Below are 24,687 nucleotides of genomic sequence, written 5' to 3'. Positions count from 1 at the left end.
ATACATATTGAATACTGTCTCAGACTAGTCACTAGGTCAGTGATGGCGAACCCGTGGCACGCGTGCCACAGCTGGCACGCAGAGCTCTCTCTGCTGGCACGCCAGGGGCGGGGAAATGGCGCCGCCGCGCTGCTCTGCTCATGCGTCCTGCCAGCGCAGGCGCAGCAGCAGACAGCAGCAATTTCCCTCCTTGGCGCCTGCCCCAGTGGTGTTTGGCTGCTGCTGCTGCTGGCTGCTGCGGAGGATTCGACGACGACGAGGTAACAGCAGCGGGGGCTGGGCCAGGGGCGGCGGGTGAGGGGAAAGCCCTCCTTTTGAGCGCTGCGAGCGGGGGGGGGGGAGGCGCGAGAGGGAAGAGCTCCCTCCCTCCATCCGCACCCGGCCGTCTCTCTCTCTCTCTCTCTCTCTCTCTCTCTCTCTCTCTCTCTCTCTTGTCCCTCCCTCGGGCACCTTCGCCCCTTCTCGCCCTTTTCCTCTCCCCTCACTACTCATATTCCCTTCCTTTTACGCTGCTGGTCTCCTTCAGCCTCCTCCTGATTCTCGTTCGCTTTCTGTCCCTTTCCCTTCCTCCTTTCCTGCTCCTCTTTGCGTCCTTTCCATTTCTTCCACCCCAGCCCCAGATATATTTCCTTCAGCCTTCTCCACTCCACTTTTCTTTTCTTTTCTCCCCTCCGCATTGCATATTCTCCTGATGGGATGTGGGTTTGCATTGTAAAAACATCTCTTCTTGCTGGGGGCAAAAGGGATATTTATGAAGGACACAGCAGGCATGGAGAGGCAATTTAACCATTTCCTCCCATGCTGCAGCCCTAAGGACTGTTGCTCTTCTGAGGTCAATTCCTAATTTGCTTTGGAGAGAGCCTCCCGTGTTAACATTTGCATTTCCTACCAATGCAAATAGCAATTTCAAAGGGGTGGTTTTCATAAGGACCACAACAGGTGTGGAAAGGGTTGAACTCTCCATCTGCTGTGGCCCTGATTATTATCAAGTGCCCCAATTGATGCTATTTGCATTTAAGACAATAACAGCAAGCCAGCACACTGGATGCAAATACACATTTAACATCACATCTTGCTTGCCCCTAGAAATGCTTGTAAGGAAAAAGAAAAAGAAAACCTTTTGGAGCAGCACTATAATCTCTATCTGTTACTGCTATTCAGAGACTGTGCATAAGATGAGTTATTTCCACTATGCTAACACATATATCTGCCTGACCAGCAGCTTAATTTTAGCACATATTCTGTTAAAGTGATCCATTTATTTATTCGATATAAAAATTCTGTCAATGTTCTACTTCTGCCTGTGTCTCCATCTGTTCACGAAGATCCACAAATACCATTTGGACACAATTTCAGATGCAGTGTTCAGAACTGGGCTCTATCAATACTTGACATCCTGATCATATGCATATTGTTTCAGTCTGAATCAAAGTTGAAATAGTAACAAACTATCTAAATATCACCTCCTGGCAAATAGAAGGGGAAGAAATGGAGGCAATGAGAGATTTTACTTTCTTGGGCTCCATGATCACTGCAGATGGTGACAGCAGTCACGAAATTAAAAGACGCCTGCTTCTTGGGAGAAAAGCAATGACAAACCTAGATAGCATCTTAAAAAGCAGAGACATCACCTTGCCGACAAAGGTCCGTATAGTTAAAGCTATAGTTTTCCCAGTAGTGATGTATGGAAGGGGGAGCTGGACCATAAAGAAGGCTGATCGCCAAAGAATTGATGCTTTTGAATTATGGTGCTGGAGGAGGCTCTTTAGAGTCCCATGGACTGCAAGAAGATCAAACCTATCCATTCTGATCCATTTCCCCTGATGTTGGGAAAGATAGAGGGCACAAGGAGAAGGAGACGACAGAGGACGAGATGGTTGGACAGTGTTCTCGAAGCTACTAACATGAGTTTGGCCAAACTACGAGAGGCAGTGGAGGATAGGCGTGCCTGGCGTGCTCTGGTCCATGGGGTCACGAAGAGTCGGACACAACTGAACAACAACAACAAGGCTTGTTCCATACAATGTCAGTCTGGCATATAATCATTATTACAAGTTGAGTATCCCTTTGTCTAAAATACATGCACATGTAGAGTTTATGGGTTTTTTTCAATAAAAAACTGTAACATTGAAAACTTTGTTATTGTGTTTTATTTTTACTTTTAAGACTGCAAATGTTTGGACAACTGTAGGAGTTTTTTCTAACTAAAAACCTCGATATTCAGGTTTAATTGCAGTGTTGGCACTTTGAAATAAAAAAGTTGGTTTTCCGCTGCAGTTTGGGCACTCGGGCTCAAAAAGGTTCGCCATCACTGCACTAGGTGATCATGACACAAGTGTTATTTCAGTTCATTTTCGTTTTTAATTTGTCTACTGCCTTTCTACACTGCTATATACACAAGGCAGTGTATGAGCCATAGAAGCAACAGAATACACAGCAAACACCACACATCTTATAACAATCTGATTCAATGCAAGAAGTCATAATTAAAAACTTTTGTTCCAAGTTCTTGAGTCCAGGATGTGGGAGGATGACTTGCTATGGATGGGGTTGCACTACTCTGGAAGGAGCAGGTCCATAGCCTGAGGCTACTCCTGGATCCAACTGTCATTTGAGGCCCATTTCTGGCTGGTTCACCAGCTATGGCCCCTTTGGGAGACAGATAACTTGACCACGGTACTCCATGCTGTACTTCCAGATTGGATAATTCTTGCCTAAGCCAACCATGGTTCTGAATTTTATGAAGTCTAGGGTTTGCAACCTGTGGTCCTTGGCCAAATTTCATTGAATGGAGAGTGCTTAGAGGAGCTAAGAAGCCAAAATGTGTGTGTGTGTGTGTGTGTGTTGAGGGGTGGAAAGCCCTCTGTAAGTGAACTGTTCAGATCTCTGGCAAGACCTGGCAGTTTGCAACGCAGGAGGAAAGAGTGTAAAAGAGAAAAGGGGGGCATCAGAAAGTGAGAAAAGTGGGTGCCCACCCACTCTTGGCTATGCCCCACTCACCACTGGCATATGGCCCCCATCAGCTTATCCCAGAGCAAATGCGGCCCTCAACAGAAAAAGCCTGCTTGTGGGTTTCCCACAGGCATCTGGTTGGCCACTGTAAGAATAGGATCATAGAATCATAGATATGTAGAGCTGGAAGGGACCCCAAGGGTCATCTAGTCCAACCCCCTGCAATGCAGGAATCTTCTGCCCAAGGTGGGGCTTGAACCCACAACCCTGAGATTAAGAATATCATACTCTACCTACTGAGATATGTTGGACTAGATGGGCCTTTGGCCTGATCCAGTAGGGGTCTTCTTACATTCTTAAAACAAGCAATGAAGCAAGCAAGAAATACTCAGTTCCCTCTACGGATTCAGCCTGAGGAACAATAGGTTTTAATTCATACTTTTTTTATTAGAGTTGGAAACTGGTGCCATGCTGTCTAATCTGAGGCAATTACAGCCTAGTGATTTTGAGGAGCATCACCATTAGCAGAATTCGTTAGTGATTGCCCATAGATATGACTGCTAACTGAATGCTTCCAAGAACCATCCTTTGAAACGTATGGCGCACTATGCATCTGGTATATAGCTTTTCTGTCTCAAAATAGTGCAGTGGCAAACAAACTGCAACATGAGGGAAAAATCAATAACTTTAAGAGCACACTGGCTGAACTTAATAAGCTGGTATATTCATTTTCACTTTGCCACAAGTGCTGCTGTAACAGAAAAGGAATCTCAGGGGTCTCTCTCATTAGATTTTGTTTTTCATCCAATCTATTACATGCTACTGAAGATGCTTCCATCTGCACTGCTGTTTTATGAAGCTGTTTTCCTGCAGTGGGGGGAGAATTCAGAGAAAGATGTGGAGACAGTTGTGTAAGGATAAACTCGGACCCTGTCAAAATAAAATAAAAATCTAGATGTAGCAGCATCCAGTCGCCTAGAAGCTAAACCACTACAGAAGGAAGCAAATGAAGAGGCATCATAAAAGAACAATATGCAAAACAAAAATACAATTAAAATAATAAAAACCAAGGAATACCAGTCAAACACTCAAAAAAATCTGTAAGGTTTGACGGGGCAGACATCAATAGCCAACAAAAACCATGGTGAACAGAATATTTTCAGCAAGAATGGCATGCTTGGTGCATGTCATAGAATCATAGAGTTGGAAGAGACCCTGGGGGTCACTCATTCAGTTTGCAGGAATATGCAGCTGCCCCATGCAAGGATCGAACCTGCAACCTTGGCATTATCATCATCACCACGCTCTAACCATGGAGCTATCCATGAAGCTTTCACATGGAAGTTTCGACATTACTCCCAACAGCAGTCCATGCTCAACGGAGCCACAAATCACTCCCAAAGCCCAAAAGGCATTTGTCAATTGCTGACCACCGGAAGTCCCCTCCTTCTTTATCACGCTGGCATTTATAGAAAGAAGACACTCTCCATTTCTCATGTTAGTGTAAGAACGAGTGGGACCTGCAACCAAAGGTGGTCCCTGTTTCCCCCCCATTCTTTTACCCCCACCCTCAGTTCTCTGCCCCACCCCATCAGTAATATGAAGCCACTAACATGCCCAATCCTCACACGCGGCTTTTGCCCACTCCCAACCCTTCAAAGTTTCTTTCTAAATATTATTTGTACCGGTACTTCTGAAAACCTTAAGGTTTCTCTAAACTGATAGCATCACCCTTCTGGTGTGTGAGCACTGTGGTTGTGTCTATGGAACGAATGAAAGGCATAGGCTAAAGACCAGGGGTAGGCAACCTAAGGCCCGTGGGCTGGATGTGGCCCAATCACCTTCTCAATCCGGCCTGTGAGTCAAGTGTTACTTCACAGAGCCTGCTACATGTGCAAGTCTCAGTGTAAAATCTACAGATTTCCTACACACTGCATGCAACCGTTTAAAGGGCAAATATTGACTAAGGTTGCATGCCGAAATCCAGATCCATGGCTCTGAAGCTTAGGGATGCTTTAGTCTGGCACACATTTTAAAAAGCAAGCTGAGCTGATTCACATTTCCTGGATTAAATACCCAAACTGGAATGCCCTTTCAGTTTCCAGGCTGCTTTGAACTTTGCGATAACAGTCCTTGGCTCATAAAACATGCCAAAAATGCATACATGGGGATAAAAAGCATATAAATATATTTATTTTAAATGCATGTTATGTAAACAGATACAGAAAATAAGGTGATGCGTGTGTCTGTGTTGTATCCGACACTGTGGTTCCTCTTATGCAGCAGATTTCCCGCCTCCCTTCCCTTGTCACCCCCTTTTTTGTTTATTTAACACAATATATATATATATCACTTGATTGTAGCAAAACCTCTAAGTAGTTTACAAGAAATATTACGACTATCAATAAAAACTGAAGAACAAGTAGTTAAAAACATTATATAAAAATCAGCAGCAAATGAGAAAGAGTTTAAACATGTCAACATCTGTGTGTCAGGATAGGCTTGCCTAAACAAAAACGTTTTAAGCAGATGCTGAAAGGAATACATGTGAAGAGACCTTTGGCATTTCTTTATCTACTATACTTAGTAGAAATGTCTCTGGTCTTTTAGTAAAAGATATCCCCATCATCTTTTTTAATTCCTCATATACTTGCCCCCCCAAATACCTTAATCTTTCCACACAACCACCACATGTGTATCATATCCCCATTCTTTGCTCCACATCTCCAACACACATTGGAGTGAGCATATATGGGGTTAGACATTGGGGGCCCCCCTGAAGTTGATTTTTGGGGTGCATGAGGGAAGGAGAGACAGACACAACCCCGTGGTTTTAAATAACAGATTAACATATCACAGAAACCAGAAATAGACTGATCTATCTGTCCCTATTTGAAGCCATCACACTTGCATCAGTTTGTGGAGATTAAAAGAGAGTGTGCAATTTGCAGCTCAAGTGCTACATGTAGTGATTTGCAAGTACTTGTGCATCAGTGCAATTGATCTGTTGGTTGCATCAAACTATGCATTAGGTCTGCGGCCGTAATATTTAAGTTACTCATGTTTTACCTACAATTAGAGTAGCTCATGGGAGGAGACGGGGAGAATGAAAAGACCAATTAAATTGTGAAGATGATGCAAGACTTGCATTGCAAGTGCAAGCGGTAGACCCAGGTGCGCCCAAACTTTTTTTCAAAGAGGGCCGGATTTGATGAAGTGAACACGCGCGAGGGCCAACCAAAGTTGTTGAGCTTTCTTTCTTTCTTTCTTTCTTTTAGGATTGAAGTTCTTGAGATTTTTTAAGGATTTGACTCCAGTAAATGAACTGCCACAGGGCCCCCCCCCCCCAAAACAGACTTTGGAAATGCCTGTGTGGGTGGAGCAATGACACAGTTAGCACAGTAACTAATGAGAGCACGGAAACTGGCATAATTAGCATCATCATAAAATGGCAGGTAGAAAAGCAGCCTTATGGCTACAGCAAAAGTCCACAGCAGACCACCAGAGGGTTACTAAAAAATCGTTTTATGCATTTTTTTTTAAATAAGGAAGAGTACACACACTTATGGCCCAACAATGTCGGTTTTATTTTTCACTATGTGGTAGCAGGGGTCATAGAGTCTTTCCGATCCATTAAAAAGCCAAATGTTGCACCTGCATATGGGAAGCTTGGGGTTTACACTATGAACTTTGGCAGCTAAACAACAGTTAAGGAAGCTGGCCAACTCATCTAAAGACAAGTTAGAGCTAGCTATTATAACAGGTTTACAAGTCTGCTGGCCAAATATTTTTATGTTTATACACTGCAAGGTTGTTTCACAGGCCATTGATCTACTTTTTAATAATTCTCCTCTCCTCCTAAATGTTTGCAAGTTCAGTCCCTAAAAACTCAGCAGCCTTCCTATTGAAATAGTCCAGCTCATGGGAAGTTGGTTTTTAAAATTTATTTTAGACTGTCTATTGGGCTGTATTCAACGCTAGAGACCCATTGAAGGTAATGGACACTGTTAACTTAGGTTCATTGATTTCACTCTGAGTAGAACTTAGAGGGTAACATACCACTTTAAACAGAATCCTTGGAAGCACAGTTTGTTAAGGATGCTGAGAATGGAAAGGAGACCCTTTGCTTCTTTACAAAGCTACAATTCCCAAAATTGTTTAACAGTCAATCCCTCACTTCAGGGAACTCTGCAAATTGTAGTGAGGTGTCCTCTAACAACTCTCAAAACTCTAAAAAAAGCAGAGACATCACCTTGCCGACAAAGGTCCGTATAGTTAAAGCTATGGTTTTCTCAGTAGTGATGTATGGAAGTGAGAGCTGGACCATAAAGAAAGCTGATTGCCGAAGAATTGATGCTTTTGAATTATGGTGCTGGAGGAGGCTCTTGAGAGTCCCATGGACTGCAAAAAGATCAAACTGATCCATCCTTAAAGAAATCAGCCCTGGGTGCTCACTGCAAAGACAGATCCTGAAGCTGAGGCTCCAATACTTTGGCCACCTCATGAGAAGAGAAGACTCCCTAGAAAAGACCCTGGTGTTGGGAAAGATGGAGGGCACAAGGAGAAGGGGATGACAGAGGATGAGATGCTTGGACAGTGTTCTCGAAGCTACCAACTCGAGTTTGACCAAACTGTGGGAAGCAGTGGAAGACAGGAGTGCCTGGCGTGCTCTGGTCCATGGGGTCACGAAGAGTTGGACACGACTAAACAACAACAACAACTCTCAGCTAGAATGCAAAGATCTAGCACAGCCACCATAAAACTCAAGATTCTTGTTTGGTGCAATGTGGGTCCATTAACCTGAATGGTTGTTTTGATACATGCTTCAGTAAAACCTGGGTAATACCCATCATGTGATCTGCACCAAACAAGGAGCTGCACAGATATAATATCAAGAGATATTGAGCTGTAATTCTCTGGGGATGCCTCCTAAAACTTTAAGAACTTACAGGTCCTTCACATAATAGCATGAATTACATTTTGCTCTGTAATGCATGCTTAATCTGTACGAAAGGGGAAATAGTAGTATAACCCCCCCCACAATGCAGTTGGTTTCACCACTGCTGTACCATCAAGGGTAGCCAATGTGGTGTTCAGAGGCCGTGTCAAGTGTCAGCATCTGCTGACACATTGGGAGGGGTTAGGAACACAGCCAAAAGTCCACTGGACCTACTGCAATGAGGCAACAAAATCGCACAGGGAGGAGGACCCGTGGAGAGTGTCTTGCCCAAGGAACCTACAAAATCTGGATCCAACATGGGTGGCATCCACCGGTGCCCACGTCCTATTATTTCACAAAATGCTCATATTTTTATGCAGCTTTCATGTCATGTCAGGATATATTCTATTTTCCTGGATGGTTTCAACATGGTAGATGTATCTTCAAAACCACTTACACGGCCAACCCAGTTCTACCTAGTTATGTCCTACTAGCTCAGATGATTAACACAGCCGCTTCCTTTCAGTCCATTCTGACTTGCCCTAATTTTTCAGCAGGTGTGGTGAGCAACTGTTGTCTTCAGCACAGTTTGGAAAGAACCAATTTAGCCAACAAGATTTGCTGCAAATATGTACCCAGTGCTGAAGTAACTCGGGATACAGGAAATCTCCAGATGTAGCACTTTATTTCCAAGAGTATTTCTTGATTTGGCCCAAATTGGTGTGTTTCAAACAAAACTTCACTGGATAAGCTTTGCGGCCCCTCAGTTTTATTGATGCTTTTTATGGTGCTTCAGAAATGCTGCTGACTTAGTCCTATCGTTTTGTCTGAATTGTTAAAGGAGAGCCGGAGTCTCACAAAAGCTAGCAGGATCATTAGCTGATTGCTCAACCGGCAGCAATAACACGTCAGAGGATAATTTTATTGACCCTTTTAAAGGACACTTTATTCCAGATATTACCAATAAATGAGTTTTATGTGTTAACGGTGTACATTCATAGTGAGCTTTACATTGCATACATGCACAATGAGAACAGTATGTCAACATTTATATGAAATTGACAGGTCTCTTATTAGGTATCATTGCCCCTTTCCTCTCACAATACAAGGCCGTTTGTATTAAGTAGATATGTTCATGTGCATATTCTCTAGAACACTTTACCAACGTGGCATTTATAGCAATAGAAATATGGCTGCAAGGAGGGTAGACAGCCAGAAATGCAAGTCGCTAAGAGTTCAGAACAAGTCAAATTGTACTTCCATTGTTCCATCTCATTTACTGCATGCAGTTTGCTAAGTTTTCTAATTTAGTTAGAAACACAAACAAAACACCATAATTAGAATGCTTATTTGGTCCTATAGTAACATAAAGGCAATTCAAAGATGGCAGAATCCAAATTTAACTTGCATTTCAAATATCTAGTGTCAGGAAAAACCCATCCCCGCGGCTGACGGAGTCGCGGGAGCGTTTGGAATACAGAGACCCGCGTCCGCTGTTTACCAGCTCGTCCTCCCCCTCCTCCGCCGGAAGCGACCATTCCTCAAGCGGGGAGGGGGAGGGGGAGACAGGAAGGCGGTGAAGGGGCTTGGAAGGGGTCAGAGAGCCTCAGCACCACAGGGAAAGCGGGGATCGGGGTCAGGTTCCCACGCTCCGGGGTCGGATGCAGGAAGGACATGGAAGAGGGAGGTGGGGGTTTAGAATCCCGTGCCTCTTTTGCTGGACAAAGAACCGGAAGAGTTCATTCCTGGACTCTGCAGAGGGATGAGATGAACGTTTGAACTTTTGCTCCACTGTACATAGCTGTGCACAATAATGAACTTAGTTTTAGAAGTTCTGCATCTTGGCGCTTGACTCATGGGCAACCACTGAACGTCCTAACATCTAGGCTTCAAAAGAGCCAGAAACAAATATTTTAGGTACCAGCTAAGGAGCGAGATTGAAAAATGATAATATTCTCAGACACTAGTATCAGAGTTCGTGACCATTATGGGATTTTTTTTTATAAAAAGAAATTGACCCCACTATTACAAATTTATAAAGCTAGTGTGCTGAAGTTCTCCAACTGTGAATACAGTAGACAAAGCTTCCTTATAGTTAGCCAGACTGCAAGTCCCTAAGTCACATTCTGACTAGCAGCACTTCTCCAGGGTCTCTGCTATTTCATGCTACAGGAGATTCCACCAGAGGGAGATGTCAAGGACTGAACTTTTGGGACCTTCTGTGTGCAAACTGCGTGCTATGCTTGGAATTATGGCCTCCCCCAGCTGGTACAACAGCCTCCATGGCCCACAAGGTAGGTGTCATTAGCTTTCCAAAATTAATACATACAGTTGCAGAATTAAATAAATCACAAAACGTATTTGTAGCCAACACAGTAGGTATCACTAAACTTTCCATTAAGCCAATGTGAAAGTAAAATGTGTCAAATTCCCTACATAAGGGAAATCTGTGCATTCAGAAACCCATCTATAGGAACCTTTCAACAGATTCTTAAGGCAACAAGTTCTGGCCAGAAGAAGACAAATATAAAAAGAGTGGAAATTTTGGGCACTCTTAAGGCTAAGAACTGGCATATTCTTGTAATTTGATGTCAAGACCTCAGTCATGCAGCTAAAGTTATTTTTAAGTATGCCTGTTATTACCAGACATAGACAATTACTATATTTAAAGTTCCATATTGCAGCTGGCATGCTTTTTAAAGACATGCCAATGCAGCAGTTTATATAAACTCTCCACACCCTGGGTAAACTCACTGTACTGTTCAATTAAAAAAGTTTCTATTCAATGGGTTGGTGGGGGGGAGCAGAGAGAGAGAGAGAGAGAGAGAGAGAGAAAGAAAGAAAGAAAGAAAGAAAGAAAAGACCATTCAAGTTTCAAACATTAATCAAAACTGGATTGCCTAACTTACTACAACATACTACATCAATAGCCTACATTCCTAGCACCTGATTTCCATTGATCTGCTTTGCTGACAGTTAAAATATTTTATATAGCAAAACCAAAAAGTATGTAGAATGCAATATTCTTAACAGAAAATTGGTCTAAGCATTTATCACGACAACAAATGTCATTATATAGCAAAATTAAAGAGACACTGTCATGAACATGCACATTTATTTCTGTTTTTGCATCCTGGAAGGATGTTTTGTGAATGCTTTTTCTTTCTTTCTTTCTTTGCAACTGCATAGCCCTGATTTGTTTCTCTCCTGCAAACAGCAGCAATTGTTCCCAGACAAAAGAGCCCTTTTGTGTCTCTTACCTTTTTATAATTCCCCTCCACATCCAATGTGGATACTTCAGTGATGATGTCATCCATTCCATCACTATCCAAATGCATTCCTTTAACCCTTAAAAACCCCTAGGAAAACAAACCGGTCAATTTCTCTTCTGCCTGCAACTTATTCTGCGCTTCAAGTCTCCTTTCCCCGAAGCCCATTCTTTAAAACTGCAGTTTCAGGTGGCAGCTTAAAACCAGACCAGTAGTTTCAGTCTTCTTTTTCATTCAGAGAAAAATGGCCAGGTTTCTTTCACTATGGTGCAATGAGAGTGTCCATTCCCGGCTGTTAAAAGTCTCTTGTCCTCGGACACTGGGACCTGTCAGGAGCCTGATCTTCTCGCCAGCTGCTATCACCTACCTCTGAAGCATGCAGCTACAATCCACTCCAAAGTATGCTGCTTTTTCTTCTTCTCCTAATAAAGTAAAGGCTGGCTTTGAGTTGAAGCCAGCTGATTACACTTCTTCGCCAGTTACACAAGGAAAGCAACAATCTTCCTCTAGTCACTGGTAGTGCAGGTTAAAAATAGATGGAAAGGCCTGCCTAGCAGAGTACACCAGAGCAAAACACACACACCCCTGCTACGTACAAAGCAGAATGATATAAAAAGCCAAGGCCGCATGGCCCGCAGCCATAAGCAGCAGGCCAAAGGGCCCAGAAGCACACAGTCAAATTCTAGAGGTCCCATCTTTTAAAAGGAGCCCCTCTATCCCAGGTTGTCCAGACCTGGGGGCACTCCAGCCTCCAATGCAGTCTAACGCACTGCAAAAAGGGGGGGGGATAGCAGAGGAGCAGGGGACAAGGACAACCTGCATCTTTTCCTTTTCCTCTTTCTTTCAAATTGATAAGTAGGTTTCCTCCATCTAGCTAATTAACGAAAGCAAAGAAAAAAAAACCCAAGTAGATAGTTACAGAGCATGTCCAGTATCACTCCAATTTACAGACATTTCTTCGGATGCACATTACTTACACATGCATCCCCTGAATCCTCTCTTGGGCAATTTTTCTGCTTCAGGGACTTGCTCAGAAAAAAACAGGAGTACTGAAAATAAGTGGGCTGTAGCCAACAGTGTTACTTAGCTGACTGCAGGGCTTTCCCACAGAGAAATGGGGAGGTAAATGGTTCGTAGAAATTCCCTCTCCTCCCTGCAAGCCCCCTCCCCACTGGGAGACCCCCACCCAAGCAGATTTAAGAGGGCTGCTGTGGTGGTAAGTGGTGGGATCCCAGCTGACTGATGCCATTGGATACAGCTCAATATTTTTACTATATACAGTGGTACCTCTGGTTGCGAACTTAATTTGTTCCGGAGGTCCGTTCTTAACCCGAAACCGTTCTTAACATGAGGCACGCTTTTGCCAATGGGGCCTCCTGCCGCGCGACTTCGGCTCACATCCTGGGGCAAAGTTTGCAGCCAGGAGCATCTCCTTCCGAGCTCGTTACCTGAAGCGTTCGTAAAGAGGAGGGTACGTAACCTGAAGTTCCACTGTAGTAGTTTACAATACGTAAAGGCGTTTCTGAAGTTCAAGCTGCAGCCTGGAAGGTTTGCTGCCAACCGCAACGTTATGAGATCTGCCCGGGTATGCATAATGCACATGCTTAGAACACTTCGCCTCTCAGATTGAGACAAAGCCCCAATGACAGGTGCACATCTCAGGAAAGCTTGGAGCTTAGTGACACCGCATGAGCGCACGCTTTGGAGATGAAACTGCACACATTCCCCGCTGCCTCTCATGCTGTGCATCTGGAGTCCATGCTGCTTTTCCATAAAAGCCAACCAGCCACTTTGGGGGGTCATGTCATTCATTAATCTTGTAATAGCGGATAACTGGCACCATTCTGCCTTGTCTCTCTCGATTTTGTGCAGTCTCTTGTTCTTTATGAAACTTCAAAACGGTAGGATGATTATAGCACATGTTTCATGTCAATGGAAGCAGGAAACCTCCCCGCCCACTCCAAAATAATTCAGTGAAGGAGTAACCATCAAGAGAATTTCCTGGAAGCACAAGGGATGGGGGCAGGGGGAGGACCTGAGCCACGCTGAGATCCTTCTGTGGTGGTTCCCTCACTGCGAGAAGCAAAGCTACAGGGAACCAGGCAGAGGGCCTTCTCGGTAGTGGCACCCGCCCTGCGGAATGCCCTCCCGTCAGAGGTCAAGGAGATAAACAACTACCTGAAGTTTAGAAAATACCTGAAGGCAGCCCTGTTTAGGGAAGTTTTTAATGACTGATGTTTCAATGTATTTTTAATCTCTTGTTGGAAGATGGGCGGGGTATAACTAATAAATCATCATCATCATTTGATGTGGAATATGCAGCTTACGGCAGTGGGGGAAGCACAGACTTCCTTCTTGTTCACCGAATACTTTCTTCATGTTTATCCATGGGAAACACCTTAATAGGCTGCATATCAGTATGTCGCAATAAACAATGGTTTATAGTGAATGGAATGAGTCTAGACAAGGCTTGCCTTAGGGTTGCATGTTCTCCCTCAGGAACAAGCTGCTACAAAAAAATTGCTTTCCTTTTTTTATTGACCGCAGTTTAAACAAAGTTTAGGTTTCAGGTAATAATGTTAATCTTAACTGTGGTTGGTTAAGATTTGTTAAGTTTTACGACCCATTATAAGATGTTGTCTGTTTCAAACTACAGTATAGTTAAAATGAAATACAGTTGATTGTGGCCAGATGAAACTACAAGTTGAAGCTAATAAAAAAGCAGTAGTTTCGTATCTCAGAAATGCCCTCTGCACAAAAAAATGTGTATTCCACACACCACCACCACAAGTTCTGTTATCCTTCAGAAAAGCCCTAAATGCAGGTCCCCCCCCCCCCCGGTCTGCAATCAGGAGCTTTTGTGGTTGTTTAAAAATAACTGTTTAAACAATAAAAAAATTCCTTCCAGTAGCACCTTAGAGACCAACTAAGTTTGTTCTTGGTATGAGCTTTCGTGCGCATACACACTTCTTCAGATACACTGAAACAGAAGTCACCAGACCCCTGAACAAAGACATTGGATTCTTATCTCATTATACACGACAAAGCTATCTTTAGCCATCTCACCCCTTGCTTTTCCCTGTAAGACCAATTGCAGTCGTTAACAGTCTTCAACAGGTTTTCCACACCTATCAGCCAATCACCCATTCCCACCACCCTTCTAAGTAATACCCCTCCCCACTCTCTCACTCTTTTCTAGGGAGCCTTCTCTTCTCACGAGGTGGCCAAAGTACTGGAGCCTCAACTTCAGGATCTGTCCTTCTAGTGAGCACTCAGGGCTGATTTCTTTAAGAATGGATAGGTTTGATCTTCTTGCAGTCCATGGAACTCTCAAGAGTCTCCTCTAGCACCATAATTCAAAAGCATCAATTCTTCGGCGACCAGCCTTCTTTATGGTTGAGCTCTCACTTCCGTACATTACTACTGGGAAAACCATAGCTTTAACTATACGGACCTTTGTCGGCAAGGTGATGTCTTTGCTTTTTAAGATGATGTCTAGGTTTGTCATTGCTTTTCTCCCAAGAAGCAGGCGTCTTCTAATTTCTTATGCTATTACAAGTATACAAAGGATGTATTTTTAAAAACATTTTGATTTATGACAAACTTTTCAGGTTTTATGGAAGTGACTATCATTTGTTATTATTTTTATCATAAACTCTGCCAAATATAATGTGTTTAAGCTGAAGAATGACAATGGGAGAGTGTGGTAGATCACTGCCAGTTTTTGATTTTGGATGGTAGATCTCAGGCTACTTGTGGTTGGACATGCCTGTACTACAGCAATAGAGATTTAAGGTACTGTATTTTCCGGCGTATAAGATGACTGGGCGTGTAAGACGACCCCCAACTTTTCCAGTTAAAATATAGAGTTTGAGATATACTCGACCACAGATTCTCCACCCTGCGTATAAGATGACCCCCAACTTTTGAGACGATTTTCCTGGATTAAAAAGTGGTCTTATACGCCAGAATATACAGCATTACAATCTGCAGTTGTTGATGGCTACATCGCTTTATCAATAGTATTTTCAGCAACAAGGTGAATCATCCTTTTTGACTGGACTCCATAATGACATCAGAACTTCCCAAGGCCTTTTTGCAAATGTAGGCTATTACATTTCGCTTTCCTCCCACAAAAGCACTTAGGATGATGAGACTACTCGTATCTACGTGTAAGTGCTTCGGAATTGGATAAGTGCCTAAATTTCTAAGGGAGGAAGCATTAAGGAAGACAATTTGGGTGACCCACCCCAATGAAACAAGAACTGGTGTGAAATGTATACTATAAGATTATGAGATTATAGAGCTGCCTTTAAAATCCTCCCTCTAAATCTCCCATAAAATACCCATAAAAGATTTGACCCTACAACACATTTACTAGCAACTCTAAAAAGGCAAGACTATTTAAAAGATCTCTCTAATACGCACTATTCAAAAGTTTAACAGAAGGCATGCATTAATATATTGGGCTAGCTAAATTCAATTATTTTCCTAGTAGGCTTCTATGTAATTACTTTTCTGCACGTAGGAATTATGTTAATATGCTTTACTTTTTTATGGCTCCCATCCTCACAGCTGACTCAGCGTGTCATTTCCTAGTGTTGCTAAAATTAATTCTTCCTTCCCCCCATTCTATCTCCCCTCCCCATAACATTGACTTATACCTATAAGCCAATTATCAGTTGAACAAAAGAAAAACCCATTCATTTACAGGGGTGCAGATTTACAAGGCATGTTTGTTAGTTTTACTGCTGTGAACTTTAAATTGCAACAAAATGTTCACACGTCATTCACAGCTTTTCAAAATACTCACATGCTCCCTTTTCCTGAACACCACAATGGCACTGTTAGTGGGATGCAAGCTTTTTTCCATTTCTCCGTGGGAGTGAAAAATGAGTCAGAATTAAATATGCCCGCATTACAAGCAAATTCATCTTTTATGTATGTGCTGCTGACAACTTAGTAAGGACATTAAAACCATCTTCCACAACCACAGAAAAATACCGTACTGCTTGCTAATGCTACATGTTCCCTGGCTACAGTAAGTATAGAAGAAGCAGCAAGACCCTTACAAAGTAAATGTAAAATAGTACAGATTATAGTTGGGAATCAAAGGATCCTCCTATACATATTCCTCATAACCCATGAGATCAGAGGGAGAATGAAGTAATTAAGATGCATGTAATAAATGCACATAGGTAAAGTGACCCCTGACCATTAGGTCCAGCCGTGTCCTACTCTGGGGTTGCGGTGCTCATCTCACTTTACTGGCCGAGGGAGCCGGCGTACAGCTTCCGGGTCATGTGGCCAGCATGATTAAGCTGCTTCTGGCGAACCAGAGCAGCACACGGAAACGGTGTTTACCTTCCCGCCAGAGCAGTACCTATTTATCTACTTGCACTTTTGACGTGCTTTCAAACTGCTAGGTGGGCAGGAGCTGGGACCGAGCAACGAGAGCTCACCCTGTTGGGGGGATTCGAACCGCCGACCTTCTGATCAGCAAGTCCTAGGCTCTGTGGTTTAACCCACAGCGCCACCGCATCCCACATACTATGCACATAGTATGAGTAATAATGATTTATTCCTTGTACCCCACCCATCTGACTGGGTTGCGCCAGCCACTCTGGGTGGCTTCCAACAAAATATAAAGGAACACACCCAAACATGAGACATTAAAAGGTTACTGAAATAGGGCTGCCTTCAGATGTCTGTGAAAAAATCATATGACTGTTTATCTCTTGGACATCTGACAGGAGGGCATTCCACAGGGCAGGTGCAACTACCAAGAAGGCCCTCTGCCTGGTTCCCTGTAACTCCACTTCTCACAATGAGGGGACTGCCAGAAGGTCCTCAGAGCTGGATGACGGAGGTGGAGATGCTCCTTCGGGTATATAGGACCGAAGCAGTAAAGGTCAACAACACTCTGAATTGTGCTCAGAAACGTTGTTGTTGTTCAGTCGTTCAGTCGTGTCCGACTCTTCGTGACCCCATGGACCAGAGCACGCCAGGCACGCCTATCCTTCACTGCCTCTCGCAGTTTGGCCAAACTCATGTTAGTAGCTTCAAGAACACTGTCCAACCATCTCATCCTCTGTCGTCCCCTTCTCCTTGTGCCCTCCATCTTTCCCTCCATCTTTCCTGGTAGCCAATGTAGGTCTTTCAGGACTGGTGGGCAGGCACACATATCACCTGGTTGTAGTCTTCCCCACTCTTGATGAAGGGTAGCACAGCTGGCAGAGCATGAGACTCTTAATCTCAGGGTCATGGGTTTGAGCCCCCCGTTAGGTGAAAGGTTCCTGCATCACAGAGGACTGGACTATACACGATCCTCGTGGTCCCTTCCAATGGTGACATGTGTTAAAATATAGCAACTATTCCCCTGTCTGAATATATATGTATAAAATCACATATGCTGCTTTCAAGTCACTGTCATCCTTCTCCTTTGGGGGGGGGGGGATACCCTGGAAATAGCACATGTAATTTTAGCCTGTGAAAACAGCATGTTGGTGAGAATTTTCTGGGTCTTTTCTCTAAAAAAAAACTTGTTGAACATATTTCCTTTAACACATGGGTTGCACTCTCCCAGATGGTTACTCCCCACCCCCCGCCCCAAGCACCTGTCTTGGAAAAGAACCGAAACACTTTTCCAAGCCTAAATGCTAGCTGGGAAGGGGTGGGGAAGAGTGTGCATGCATGTACATGGTTATAGTGTGTGCACAGTACTCATAACCTTCCATTCAGTTTGCCGATGTGTCCAAAAGATTGGAGATGCCCGCTTCGACCAATGCTTATTATATCAGACTGCCTGGTCACACCAGGTGTCTAAAATCTTATGATGGCAACAATGGCTATATTTTTCCAGCACAGATTATGCATGGAAATCTATAAATCAGGCAAACTCGGCTCTCCAGATGTTTTGGGACTACATTTCCCATCATCCCTGACCACTGGTTCTGTTAGCTAGGGATGATGGGAGTTGTAGTCCCAAAACATCTGTAGGGCCAAGTTTCCCTATGCCTGCTATAAACCTACTGAATGTTAAAAAAAAGGCATTGGTCTAAGCCAAAATCATGGCTTCCTGACAGTAGCTTTGGACATCTTAAAAGAAAGAGTAGGAAAGGAAGCACAAAACAGTTGCAAAGATGGGGGCGGGGTGGAACCCATACACCAAACTATAAAAACTTGCATAGGAGAGGAAGAATGCAGGAGCCCTGGGCATAGGAACAACTTCCCCCCACCCAAATGACATCCTGGAAATTCAGTTCACTTGTCCAAAGCTATTTGAGTAATCAAAATACTGTAGCCTGAAACCTGTTGCTGCTACTGTAACTGCTGGATAGCCAGATCAACAAAATATTTGGCTAACACAGCCCCAAACCCTGGACCTGCTATGGAGCTTGATTTGCCTCTGTCTGAGCAAACATGTTTTTGGAGAAGGGGATATTTTCCTAGAGGAACTGAAACTATATATCTATATCTATATCTATATCTATATCTATCTATTCCTTCTATGTTTTGATGTGCTTTGTGTAATTACTGCCTGATCTATAGGTAAACATAGTTGTGGAACTCCTAGAGGCTTCTAGGGAAACTTCCAATTTATCCCAGATATTATTTTGTTTTTGGAAAAACAGTATGTTAAGCTCTAAAATCAGCATGGATATGAAACTTATATGTAACACCGTCAGCTTCCCCTCCAAAGCAAAGGGAATATTTCAGGTTGTTTCTGGAACTGACAAGGCAACCCATTTGCGAAGCTCCCACAGTCTGAAGCCGGTTATTTGTGAGCAAGTCATTCTGACTCTCACGACTGCAGAATCATGCTTCAGACAAATGATGCCTCTGTGCTGGTAACCACCATCTAAGCCAGGGGTCAGCAACCTTTTTCAGCTGTGGGTCGGTCCACCGTCCCTCAGACCATGTGGTGGGCCAGACTATATTTTTTTTTTTGGGGGGGGGGGAAGAATGAATTCCTATGCCCCACAAATAACCCAGAGATGCCTTTTAAATAAAAACACACATTCTACTCATGTAAAAACACCAGGCAGGCCCCACAAATAACCCAGAGATGCATTTTAAATAAAAAGACACATTCTACTCATGTAAAAACATGCTGATTCCCGGACTGTCCACGGGCCGGATTGAAAAGGCGATTGGGCCGCATCTGGCCCACGGGCCTTAGGTTGCTTACCCCTGATCTAAGCAGTTCAGAGTTAGAAGTGGGTGATAATAATTAGGAGCCATATTAAGAGTTCATTTAGTGTGGATTAATGTATAGAAAATGCACCCAGTAATTTTAAGCAGAGAACCAGGGACCCATTAGGATATTCCGTATTTATAAAAGTGTGGAGGTTATGAAAATTCTGTATTAATAATGATCTAATTTTGTATGTCACCATTGATCTGGGAAGAGATTCAAACCGATGACCTAAATAATACAAAAGATTTTCATCCCCCAGAACTGCTCTGCAATAGTAGATATATAAACCTTTTAGTGTTTCCTTTAGCCATTAATGGGTTCTAATACATTGTATTCAGAAATGAACATAACATAAAGCTATGGTCTTTGGCAAGGGTAGATACAGTGTTCATTTAAAATGTTCACATTCATGGGAAGTTGCCCCGGGTCAAATTAAAGTGGGAGAATCCCGGTCATTGGGATGAGCGAGATTTGTGTTTAGATTTCAGGGAAGGGTGACTGCACCCGTGTTCAGAGTGTTTGGGGTCCAACTCCAAAGGGGTTTGCAGAGTTGCCCTCAAGAGCAGGGCTCTCAAAAAGCTTTGGATGAAGTGCTTCACCAAAGTCTCCTGACTAAACTCGTATGCTAGCCAACCTGTTGCCCTCTAGCTGTGATGGCTGGTGCTGATGGGAGTTGTAGTCCAAAACTAGTAGAGGGCACCAGGCTGGTGAATACCTATGTCATCTGGCATTCATGCTCATGCAATTAGCATTGTGTTAGGGGGAGAATGGGACTGTGGTTACTGGGTCTCTTCTGCCTTCATGTTCAGTGGAGGTCTGAAGAGGGCAGCCTTCTCTACAAATGTAGATCCCTGACATGATTTAGCGGCCTGATCATGTAAAGATAGCTCCCCTCTTCTCCAAAACATGAAGACAGCAGGGGATATAATTTGAGGGGTGGCAGAAAAAGCACATCCCTGCTCTTCCCCTTATTATGGGATGGTAACTGTGCAATTATGGTGAATGCCTGAATAGAGCTCTATTCAATACAGTGGTACCTCTGGTTACGAACTTAATTCGTTCCGGAGGTCCGTTCTTAACCTGAAACCGTTCTTAACCTGAGGTACTACTTTAGCTAATGGGTCCTCCTGCTGCCACCGCGCTGCTGGCGCACGATTTCTGTTCTCATCCTGAGGTAAAGTTCTTAACCTGAGGTACTACTTCAGGGTTAGCGGAGTCTGTAACCCGAAGTGTAACCCGAGGTGTTTGTAACCCGAGGTACCACTGTATCACATATATACTGATGGGTTCTGAATGTGACTACCCAAGAAATAGTAAACCCTTTTTCTTTTTAAGGGGAAAAGCAAAGCCTCCCCACTTGGACAACTGGACTTCTTGTTCTTCTCCCTTGTCCACATGCTCTCCAAATCCTCTGGCTCTCTCAACCCCCTGGTGCTTGTTTTCAGTGTGTGCTTGGAGGGTTTGCATGCATGGAAGTCAGTAGCGCAAGCATATTTGCAGCATCAATACAGCCCCAACAAGTACCTGAATTCAACAACAACAATGACAACATTTTTATTATTTGTACCCCGTCCATCTGACCGGCCACAAGCCACAGCACCCCCGAAATCAAAACACATGTATAAAAAACAAGAGGCCCAGACTGCATAAATCATTTGAAAGGCGCAATTGCTTGGTGCTGAAAAGACCACACAGATGGTGCCAGACGAACATCCCTGAAAGGGATGCTCCTTAAAATTAAGGAAGGTATGGAGAAAGAGGAACAACAACAAGGAGTCACCCACTGAAACCGATCAGTAGTAGACTGAGGAGAGACGAAAGAAAGTGCTTCTTCACACTGCACATAATTAAGTTATAGAATTCACCACCATATGATGAGATGGTGGCAGGTGGCCTGGATGGTTATAAAAAGGATTAAACAAATTCACAGATGATCAGCCTGTCAATTAAAATGGAATCTTTCGGCTGACAACCTCTGGGACACACCAGGCGAAGGCTGGTGCCTTCAAGTCCTGCTTCTGGGCTCCCCAGAGGCATCTGGCTGGTCACTGCTGGAAACACAAAGCTGGACTTTGATCTCTTTGATCTGATCTGGCTTTTCTTTCTTTTTTCCTTCCCCATATGAGTAAGCAAATCGTCCCTAGGCACAATCAGGAGACACATGATGCAGCCACTATGCTGAAACTAAGCAGGTCCCCTGGGTTTGATTACTGCCTGGATGGAAAAGCACCTGGGGACACTATGGACTTTTGTTCTCAGTTCCATCAAGACAGGAAAGCAGGATATAAATCTAACAAAGGAGTATGTTCAGGAAATCACCAGGCTGTGAATGCTACCTCTGGTGACCCCATTATCCTGGGCAAGGAACCAATCTTGATCCCAAATGCAGCCCACGGAGCCACTGATAATTGAGCTAGTCTCTACCTTCCAACGTCTTCCTCAGGTACCATTCTGTAAGTTGTCCAAGCTAAGATGCTAGTGGGGCTTAAAAAAATGTAACTATATGGTTTATCAACAATAGCTAGCATCTGAATAGTGCATAAAATTCACATTTGTAGCCAGAATTTGTGTTTATTTTTTAATACATTGATGCCCTACATTTCCTCCATGGAACTGTGGGTGGCACATGTGGTTCTCTTTTGCCTTGTGGTTACATGGCGGGCTTCCTCAACCTCGGCCCTCCAGATGTTTCGAGACTATAATTCCCATCATCCCTGACCACTGGTCCTGCTCGCTAGGGATCATGGGAGTTGTAGGCCAAAAACATCTGGGGGGACGAGGTTGAGGAAGCCTGTTGCATGGGGATGTGAAGCCTGGGCTCTCCTGGGCCCTAGTCCAATGCTTTAACCATTACACCACACTGGTCTCATATTCAGTGGCAACAAAACCATGTCTCTATACAAAACTGTCTCTATTTTTTAAAAGCTGCTTCTACACCTAAGAATAACCCTCTATGCCCATTAAACACATTCTGTTTGCCCAGATCTGCCAACAGTTTTGCTTGGAGACCATTAGTTCCAGTATCCCCTCCCAACTGTACATAATTTTGTGAATATTTCATATCACCTTTCAATCTCAGGGTCAGTCACTCATTACGGGTTGTTTCTTAAAGCTTGCACACCTATGGTTTCACCCAACTAAGGCTGTGTGATACCATTAAAGCACCTTTGTAGCACATTTCACCCTCTCAAAGAATTGTGGGCACTGCAGTTTACCCCTCACAGAGGTACAATTCCAGCAACCCTTAAACTACAGTACCCATAATTCTCTGAGGGGGTGAACTGTGTTTCCAATGTACGTTAATGTTATAGAGCCAGATTCAAGTAAGCTGTAGTGCTAGTGGAAGCCAGAGCACTAAGTCTTGATAACCCAAGAGGACTCCCACCCCCCACCCCTGTTTCCTCCTCAGTTCTGCTCAGGAGGGTTGGAAGGTTAGCACATGGGGGAAGAGGAGAGGTTGTTCCACTAGTGCAGGCATAGGCAACCTTCGGCTCTCCAGATGTTTCAGACTACAATTCCCATCATCCCTGACCACTGGTCCTGTTAGCTAGGGATCATGGGAGTTGTAGGCCAAAACATCTGGAGAGCCGAAGGTTCCCTATGCCTGCACTAGTGCAAACATTTCTGCTTGCCAGATGGAACTATCTCCTTGGAACGATGGTATCACCCATGATGTGTACGCAGCCTATGACATCAGAATAGGCCCAATGAAATTGACAGATTTAGGTTAGTCATGATTGTCTAAAGCCCACCAATTTCAATGCATCTGCTCAAAGTATGTCTTAGTCAGACACTACTCATAACAAGGCACATCAAAGATCGAGCATGTTAGTAACAGTAGCATACAGGTATGCTCAGAGGGCCAGGATTGGCTGCAGTTCCCTGTCAAGTATATACTCAGCAGCAAGCACAATATTAGGTGGCAAATGATATTACTGTATGTGGGAAGGCCCTTATTAATCTTTTCTTCTAAATTAAAGGAGAAAAGGGGCTCCAATATTTAAACAGCATATCTCTGAAAAGTAGAGTGTGTTACACTTTAACAGGATACAGATATTCTCTGCTAAGGGCAATGAAAAAAAAACCCGCTCTGATCTGGCTTACAGTATGATGCAAAACAAGGCATTTATTATTTAACCACAGATGGCACTTGTGACAGCAGCAGTGGCAGCTCCTGACATTTTCCCATCCCCCGCTGAGAGAAGCTGCCCTTATGGCCTGGCCTGCTGAAATCTAATCATTTATAGCTTCCAGTGTGATGCTAAAACCCCGGATTCCACATCACAGATGGATTAAAAATGCAACCACCAGGTTTATGGGTTTGTTGTTTTGTTTCTTTTGCTTTTGGTGAACTGTGTGGCACCCTAAACAAGGTGTTTTACACAAGACACCTTCCCTGCTCCACTTTTCTTTTAAAGGCGACAATTTTGTTTTGCAAAGATTTCCCAGGTTCATATGCAGAACTCAGCAAGTGCCCCCACAGCGGAGATGGGTTATGATCAAACACATACATAAAATGCACAAATGTGCCATAGAGCAAACCACCCCAACATCAGAAGCGGTTCTTGATGGTGTTCAGTGCACCCTTCTCTTAATCACGGCTGCCAAAGAAGCGACTTCCATTTCAAAGGAAACAATGGGCAACCTTTGACCCCTACCAGATTACAAAATGTGGCTGTCGGGCATTCTTTTGTGACGCAGCAACTGGGCTATTTACTAAAATGCCAGGAGGTGTCAATGTGGTGCTATTGACTAAGCAGAACATGGGCTAAAATGTGCAGAAATCCAAAAATGGGAGAAAATGCAAGTGGAAAGTTTTTTTTTTGGGGGGGGGAGCAGTTATCCAAAAACTGTTGCTGGAATGGAAAATCTTAAAACTCACAAAATAATATTTTAAAAAGCTGCAGCTGCTCATTACTTGGTTCCTATTTTTGCACTTCTACCTTCATTATGTGTAGGAACACACAGACTAAACATACTGTTAGATCTGTTCCCTACAGTGACTTTCCCTCTCCATCTTGGTTCATCCCTTTCCCTACAACACTTGCACTTTTCTGTAAACAACTTGCAAATTCAGTATATTTGGCTCCTCTACACCTTTATTTTATTCCTGATTACGTGCTGTGCAAAAAATAAAATAGGCTGAATCCAGACTAAGTTAGTCACGCTCTAGCCCCACTGTAATCAATGGGAATTAAGTTCTCCATGACCCTGTTGATTTCAATGGGACAAAAGCGTGACTAATTTAGTGTGGATCAAGTTCAATAAATTTTAGAAGGTGGGAGCTGAAATATATGTTCTAAAGATTGGAGTTGAGCCTATGAAAA

General features: G+C 43.6%; 1 protein-coding gene across 8 annotated transcripts in view; it reads right to left on the bottom strand.

Annotated features, from left to right (window-relative positions):
• Positions 1-24,687, bottom strand: part of LOC117047418 (schwannomin-interacting protein 1) — a 365,411-nt gene that overhangs the window by 19,595 nt on the left and 321,129 nt on the right. Inside the window, exon 1 of one of the 8 annotated variants that reach the window (XM_033150556.1) lies at positions 11,152-11,375. The exons of the other annotated variants lie outside the window; for them this stretch is intronic. Coding sequence (XP_033006447.1) covers positions 11,152-11,229 — 78 coding nt within the window. The 5' untranslated portion in view covers positions 11,230-11,375. Of the gene's footprint in view, positions 1-11,151; positions 11,376-24,687 lie in introns of those variants that run through there. 8 annotated transcript variants of the gene reach the window in all.

The sequence above is a fragment of the Lacerta agilis genome, chromosome 5, assembly GCF_009819535.1.
Source record: "Lacerta agilis isolate rLacAgi1 chromosome 5, rLacAgi1.pri, whole genome shotgun sequence".
Taxonomy (NCBI): Eukaryota; Metazoa; Chordata; class Lepidosauria; order Squamata; family Lacertidae; genus Lacerta; species Lacerta agilis.
This window is presented reverse-complemented; position numbering and strand designations above follow the sequence as displayed.